The following is an 8369-nucleotide window of genomic DNA, read 5'->3' on the forward strand; positions in this document are numbered from 1 at the left end:
ACAAAGTCCTTTTTTTAGTGCTTTTTTTTTACACAGACGGAATAATTAGTGATGAATTGAAATACGATTTAGGATGTTTTATTAATTTTCATATAAGAGATTTTACAAACACAGTGGTACCTTTACTTACGAACTTAATTTGTTCTGTGACCAGGTTCTTAAGTAGAAAAGTTTGTAAGAAGAAGCAATTTTTCCCATAGGAATCAATGTAAAAGCAAATAATGTGTGCGATTGGTGAAATCACAGGGAGGGTGGAGGCCTTGTTTCCTCCCAGGCGATTCCTAGAGAGGCCCCATGGAGGCTTCTCCCCGCCTTTTCTGTCCCTGTTTCCTCCCAGGAGATTCCTAGAGAGGCCCCACAGAGGCTTCTCCCTGCCTTTTCTGGTTACAGTTTCGGAGGCTCCGGTTTGTAAGTGGAAAATGGTTCTTGAGAAGAGGCAAAAAAATCTTGAATGCCTGGTTCTGACCTAGAAAAGTTCATAAGTAGAGGCATTCTTAGGTAGAGCACTGTATACTGTTAGGCCTTGAAGTTATATGTGTTGTACGTATGCTTTTAAGTTGGAAAAAAATAAAAAAAACTTCTACTGGAAGAAATGTTTTACTTGCCAACAAAAGTGTTGGGCTCAATTATGGTCGTAACTGGAGGACTATGAGCAGGGGGCTGGACTAGATGACCTCCAAGGTCCCTTCCAACTCTGTTACTGTTACCTGTATGAAACGCCCCTCCTTCTTAAGCATTTTCTTCCTTGATGCTTTCCAGAGGTGCTGGGCTACAAGAGCCATCATTGGCACCCTCATGCAGCGCCTCTGGATAGCAGAGCTTGGGAGAAGACCGTTGCCCAGCATTTTCCCTTCAAGCTGCCCCACTCCTTTCTTACAAGAACCGGGGTGACGCAGTGGTTACAGTGCAGCACTGCAGGTTACTTCAGCTAATTGCTAGCTGTAGTTCAGTAATTCAAATCTCACCACCGGCTCAAGGTTGACTCAGCCTTCCATCCTTCCGAGGTGGGTAAAATGAGGACCCGGATTGTTAGGGGCAATATATGCTGGTTCTGTAAACCGCTTAAGAGAGGGCTGTAAATAGCACTATGAAGCAGTATATAACTCTAAATGCTTTTGCTAATGCTAATGCTTTCCAGAGGTACTGGGCTACAAGTGCCCTCATCAGCACCCTCGTGCCAGGGCCTCTGGAAAGCAGAGCTTGAGAGAAGATTGTGCAGTGGTTAGAGTGCAATACTGCAAGCTGCTCCTGCTGGCTGCTGGCTGCAGTTCACCAGTTCAAATCTCACCGGGCTCAAGATTGACTCAGCCTTCCATCCTTCCAAGATCAGTAAAATGAGGACCCAGATTGTGAACTCCCCAACTCTGGACACTTTCAAGAGGAGATTGGACTGCCATCTGGCTGGGGTGCTATAGGATTTACTGCTCAGGCAGGGGGTTGGACTTGATTACCTGAATGGTCCCTTTCAACTCTAACAATAAATAAATTTTGGGGGGCAATAGGTTGACTCTGTAAACCGCTTAGAGAAGTCTGTAAAGCACTGCAAAGCAATATATAAGTCACAACAAAGAATGTTCTTTCCGCCCAACTCAGGAAGCTCAAATTGCCCAAGGAGCTGCTGATACAATTCTACAGAGGAATCAATGAGTCTGTAATCTGCACCTCTATAACTGTGTGGTTCGGTTCTGCAACCCAACAAGACTGACACAGACTTCAGAGGATAATCTGAACTGCAGAAAAAAACAATTGCTGCCAACCTGCCTTCCATTGAGGACCTCAAAAAGAGGGCTGTGAAAATAGTTACTGACCCCTCAAATCCTGGACATAAACTGTTTCAACTCCTACTCTCAAAAAACATCACTACAGAGCACTGCACACCAAGACAATTAGACACAAGAACAGTTTCCCCACCGAACGCCATCACTCTGCTAAACAAATAATTTCATCAACACTGTCCAACTATTTACTAAGTCTGTGGTTCTATTACTACTAGTTTTTCCCCATCATTCCTATCACCCATCTCCTCCCACATGATTGTATGACTGTATGACTGTAACTTGTTGCTTGTATCCTTAAGATTTGTATGAATATTGATTGTTTCCTGATTATTTGACCCCTATGACAATCATTAAGTGTTGTACCTCATGATTCTTGACAAATGTGTATTTTCTTTTATGTGCACTGAGAGCATATGCACCGAAGACAAATTCCTTGTGTGTGCAATCACACTTGGCCAATAAAGATTTCTATTCTATTCTATTCTATTCTAATTTCTATTCTATTCTACTCTACTCTATTTTCTATTCTATTCTATTTTATTTTCTATTCCATTTGCTATTCTATTCTATTCTATTTTCTCTTCTCTTCTCCTCTCCTCTCTTCTCCTCTACTCTATTTTCTTTTCTATTCTATATTTTATTCTATTCTATTCTGTTCTATTCTATTTTCTCTTCTCTTCTACTCTATTATATTTTCTTTTTCTATTTTCTATTCCATTCTATTCTATTTTCTCTCCTCTTCTACTCTACTCTATTCTATTTTCTTTTCTATTTTCTATTCCATTCTATTCTATTCTCTACTATTTTCTCTTCTCTTCTACTGTACTCTATTCTATTTTCTTTTCTATTCTGTTCTATTTTCTCTTCTCTTCACTACTCTATTCTATTTTCTATTCTATTCCATTCCGTTCCAAGTGCCGTTGCTATTGCTATTTCCTTCAAGCCGCCCGTTCCTTTCTTTCCAGAGGCTCCTTTCCCCGTTCAGCATCCCCTCTCGCTCCCAGCCGCTCCGCTTCCCCCGCGCTTGCGACGGCCACCGCCACCTACCCGCCTGACTGCCGGCCGTCGAGAAGCCCAGGGGCCACCACAGCAGCTGGAGCAACCGGAGCGCCCCGCGGAATCCCGGGCGCATCGTCGACCGCCGGCTCGAACGCCTCCACCCGGCCCGAGCAGCGCCCGTACTGCAGCTGGCGACGACGACGGCCGGAGGAGCTCACTCCACCCGCCCTCGGACCCCCACGTCACGCGATTGGCTGAAGGGGCCAAGCCTCCCCTCGGTCATTGGCCCCACCCGCCCGGCTAACTCCCCCCTCCTTTTCCCAAACCTGGTCCAGCCGCCCCGTCGAGGAAGAGTGGAGGGCGCCCAGCCCGCCACTTGGCTAAAAAAACAGCGGAAGGAGCCCCCTTCGTCGGAAAAAAACAAATAAATGTAGAATAGTAATAGCACCTAGACCAGTGTTTCCCAACCTTGGCAACTTGAAGATATCTGGACTTCAACTCCCAGAATTCCCCATGCTGGCTGGGGAATTCTGGGAGTTGAAGTCCAGATATCATCAAGTTGCCAAGGTTGGGAAACACTGACTTAGACTTACATACCACTTCATGGTGCTTTTACAGCCCTTTCTCAGCAATTTACAGGATCAGCATGTTGCCCCCCAATAATCTGGGTCCTCATTTGACCCATCTGGGAAGGATGGAAGGCTGAGTAAACCGGTGGTGAGATCTGAACTGCTGAACTACTGCTAGCAGTTAGCAGAAGTAGAAACCATTTTAGAAAGGGAGAAGAGGGTGGATCAGGAGTCATCGGTGTCCCAGTTCGAGGTGGAAGCCCCCAAAAAGAGCTGGTATAAATATGGTTAGGGTCCCTTACTTAAGCCACCTTGAAACCTTGGCTTGATAAACGTGGTTTTTCTTGACTGTAGGTTCCTTTTTCTTGAAAAAGAAAAGCTCACTGGTGGTGCTCACAATATTTATTTATTATGATTTGTATACCGCCCAACTCCCAAGGGACTCTGGGTGGCTAATATAGCATGTGTGTATGTATGTATGTGTGTGTGCGTGTGTGTATGCCATATGTTTTGGCTGAATTTGAAAATTAAGGGAGTCTAGGATAGATCTATTTGAGCCTTATTTTGGCCCCATCAGCTAGCCATACCCTCACTGGGACTTGAACCTGCAACCTTTGCCTTGTAAGGCAGTACCAGGGAATATGTGTGTGTGTGTGTGTGTGTGTGTGTGTGTGTGTGCGTGTATATATGTATGTATGTATGTATGTATGTATGTATGTATGTATGTATTCTAGAACAAGGACAGAAATACCAGCCTGAAGATGACGAGTGGGACCTTGTCGAAACGTCACCAGAAATCTCTGCACGGGAAGAAACCCGAATATGCCAAGACTTTCATACCTGTACCTGTGAAAATCTACGAAAACATATATACATATATAAAACATATATACATGCATACATACATACACACTGCTCAAAAAAATAAAGGGAATACTGTACTTAAACAACACAGTCTAATTCCAAGTAAATCAATAACATCATTCTATCATGGTTTAAACCTGAGGTGTTCAACCTTGGCAACTAACTTCATCAGTCAGGCATCGTTTCTTTATAGTTTTGCCTGCTTTCTTGTGTGTTCAAAGCGATTGACTTGTTTTAACTATTCTTGGTTTTGTGGTCGGTAATTATACAGTAGTACTTCTGTTTTGCTTTCTTAAACATGGCTTTTCTACTACAAACCAATTTGAGTTTCCTAAACTCAACACTCACTCCGTTTATTTTGTTCTTCAACTTGGAACTTAACCAACTTCTTGTAAATCTGTGCATGTACTACATTCAGTCACTACCATCAACATCTTTGGCTGATTATTATAAATCAACCCTTTAATTATTAGACTGAATCAGCCAAGAGACAACAGTTTAGGTGAAACACTCCATTTAGTTTTGAAGGAGGACAAAGAACTGTAGTGAGGTTGGACAGATTTGGATTTAAATTTAATTGGATTTGAATGCTGTCCCTCTCTGGGGATTCGGGGCAGCTCACAGCATGTACAGAAAAAAAACAAGAATAATAATAACAGATTTATTAGATTAGATTTATTGGATTTATATGCCGCCCCTCTCCGAAAACCCAATTAATACATTAAAAATAATCTTTAAAATTCTAATTAAAAAACTATCAATATCATTCATTCAACAATCATACTAAAGCATTCATTGGTCAGGGGAAAAGATCTAAGGAACCCCAGGCCTGGTGACAAAGATGAGTTTTTAAACTCTTTTGGAAGGCGAGGAGGGTGGGGGCAGTACGAATCTCTGGGGGGAGCTGATTCCAGAGGGCCGGGGCACCCACAGAGAAGGCTCTTCCTCTAGGTCCCGATTGGTCAGGGGAAAAGATCTAAGGAACCCCAGGCCTGGTGACAAAGTTGAGTTTTTAAACTCTTTTGGAAGGCGAGGAGGGTGGGGGCAGTACGAATCTCTGGGGGGAGCTGATTCCAGAGGGCCAGGGCACCCACAGAGAAGGCTCTTCCTCTAGGTCCCACCAGCCGGCATTGTTTGGTCGACGGGACCCTAAGGAGACCAACTCTGTGGGACCTCACCGGTCGCTGGGATTCATGCGGCAGAATGCGGTTTGGTGTAGTGGTTAAAATGCTGGCCTGTATACCAGGCGAGGGCAATTTCTAGTCCCACAGGCATGAAAGTCAGATGGGTGACTTTCAGTCCAACCCACCTCATATGGTTTTTGTTGGGAGAAACAAGGGGAGAGAACACTACAAAATCTGCTTTGAGTTCCTGTACAAAATAGATGGGATATAACTCTAATAAATACGTACAAGTGTTGAATTCCTTTGAAATGTATTTATTCTGCTGTACTTGTAATAACGAAACATTTCAATTACAAAATCAGCCATCAAGAACAAGTCAAAATGAATTAATAAAATTTAAAAATGACAGTAAGAGATTTGAGACACATCACTGAGCCAAAAAACAAATGTAAGTCAGCTATCCAGATTCAGAAACCAGGGTTTAAAGACATAGCATTTTAAATGAAAATCATTCTAATGTATTAAACTATGGTTTAGAACTACATAAATCTGGTTTTAGGTTTACCTTTGATGAGTTTATTATGCTATGGGAGACTGACAATATATCAACTTCTACCCTCAAAATGATGCTATAGGGCAGTGAAGGCAAACCTATGGCATGGGTACCCTAGGTGGCAGGTGGAGCCGTATCTGCAGGCATGCGAGCTGTTACCCTAGCTCAGCTCCAATGTGCATGTGTGTGCCAGCCAACTGATTTTCAGCTTGCCCGAAGGCTCTGGGAGGGCATTTTCAGCTTCCAGAGAGTATCTAAGGCAGTGATGGCGAACCTTTTTTTCCTCGGGTGCCAAAAGAGCATGGCCGTGTGCTATCACACCTACCGCTCTGAGTCTCTGGAGAGGGGCAGCATACAAATCTAATAAATTAAATTAAATGAGTACCCACACCCATAATTCAATGCCTGGGGAGGGTGAAAACAGCTTCCCCACCCACTCGGAGGCCCCCTGGAGGCCAGAAATGGCCTGTTTCCCAACTTCTGGTGGGGCCAAAGACTTCCCTGGAGCCACGGGAGGGTAAAAACACCATCTCCCATCCTCCCAGAGTCTCTGTGCAAGCCAAAAATCAGCTGGTTGACACACACATGCACGTTGGAGCTGAGCTGGGGCAACAGCTCACATGCCAGCAGATATGGCCCCACGTGCCACCTATGGCACTTGTCACTGGTCTAGGGAGATGGGGGAGGGCATTTTTGCTTCTGGAGCCTGGGGAGGGCGAAAAACGGGCCTACCAGGCCCACCAGAGTTTGGGAAATGGGTTATTTCAGGCCTCCAGAGGGCCTCTGGGATGGGCAGGAGAGGCCATTATCGCCGTCCCCAGGCATTGAATTATGGGTGTGGGCACTTGCGCATGAATGATAACATACACACACACACTTTCGGCACCTGAGGAAAAAAAGGTTTGCCATCACTACTATAGCACAACAATTAGACATAAGAATAAGTTTCTCTCCCCCTCCATGCCATCACTCGGCTAAACAACTAATTCCCACAACACTGTCAAACTATTTAGTAAGGCTGTATTACCATTATTCTTTTCATCTTTCCTATTACCTATCTCCTTCTCTACTCATGACAGTAACTTGCTTGTATCTTTATGATTTACAGTATATTGTTTTATTTTGATTCCTAGTATGGTTTATGTCGATTGCTTATTTAGGTATCCTATGACTATCACTAAGTGTTGTATCTTATGAATTATGATGTATTTTTATGACCACATTTGACCAATAAAGAATTCTACATTCTATATCAAGCAATCTTTATTTTCCCCCAACACCCCAGGTTGGTAATTAATTTTGGGGATGATGGGAAAAAATTAATTATTGGGGGTTTGCATTCTAGGTTCTGTCCAATGTCAGCTCTGCTTCTTTGATCCAATGGGACAGCGGACAGGTTATCTTCATTGCAAGACTGAGATGACAAAAGTACAAAGTTGTGCCAGAACATTATTGATTAGATATTATCTGGGCTGGGGCCTTTTGATTTCTCCACTGCTAGATTCCTGCATCATTCTAAACTTTGACTTACCTAGTTGCCATTTGCTAAATAACTCCAATTGTGTTATTTAAGTCCGTAGAGCGTTTTGGGTAAAGTCAAATTATTATGCCCCCTAGGAATCAAGTCAATACCTTTTAGGGATTAAAGCTATAAAAATGTGGCTGTAAAAACAAATTGCAGACAATCTTATTACTTAATAACAGTGAATCTTTTGCTTTGGGCCCTAAGCTGGCTCCAATGTTTGTTAAACCACAGCCCCTTTAAGATGTGCGGACTTCACTTCCCAGAATTCCCCAGTCCAAATAGGGAATTCTGAAAGTTGAAGTCCACATATCTTAAAGACAAAGGTGCCTCTGAGACCAATCAGAAGGCCATTGGCGCCATCAGCTGGCATAACATTCATTTGCTGAAAGAAGAAGGGGCTCGGGTCTCCTCGATTTAGCAGGAGTTTCCATTAAATAACACAAAATGTAATGTGATGGGATTGGAGCTGGAAATATCCACAGGGCAGCAGCTGGCAGCCAAGTTCTATGTATCTCTAGCCTGCCATCTAGTAGCTCTCTGGATTTCTGGTAGCTTTAGAAGTGAGAACACCGTTATTTGGATTAGAATGAAAAAGGGCATGTTTTGATCTAGAGAAGGAAACTTAATGATCTGTGCATGCAATTAATGATCACATTTCTGAGCATGTTGCCTTGCGATTCCTATGCCTGCCTGTTTTGAACAAGTTAACTCTATTGTGGGGCAGTATGCTAACTCTGTAAACTGCTTAGAGAGGGCTGTAAAGCACTGTGAAGCGGTATACAAATCTAAGTGTTATTGCTAGATATCGGGGTCCCCAATTTTAAGACTTGTGGACTTCCAGCTATGTGTTGGCTGGAGAATTCTGGGAGTTGTAAGTCCACAAATCTTAAAAGTCACCAAGTTTGAAGACCTCTGCTATATATAGGTTGACTCAGCCTTCCATCCTTCCGAGATGGG

General features: G+C 43.3%; 1 protein-coding gene across 1 annotated transcript in view; it reads right to left on the reverse strand.

Moving 5' to 3' along the window:
* Positions 1 to 3017, reverse strand: part of LOC139173819 (discoidin, CUB and LCCL domain-containing protein 1-like) — a 44607-nt gene extending 41590 nt beyond the window's left edge. The window contains exon 1 of the mRNA XM_070763660.1: positions 2826 to 3017. Coding sequence (XP_070619761.1) covers positions 2826 to 2910 — 85 coding nt within the window. The 5' untranslated portion in view covers positions 2911 to 3017. The remainder of the gene's footprint in view (positions 1 to 2825) is intronic.
* Positions 3018 to 8369: the final 5352 nt, after the last annotated feature.

The sequence above is a fragment of the Erythrolamprus reginae genome, chromosome 11 (assembly GCF_031021105.1).
Source record: "Erythrolamprus reginae isolate rEryReg1 chromosome 11, rEryReg1.hap1, whole genome shotgun sequence".
Classification (NCBI taxonomy): Eukaryota; Metazoa; Chordata; class Lepidosauria; order Squamata; family Dipsadidae; genus Erythrolamprus; species Erythrolamprus reginae.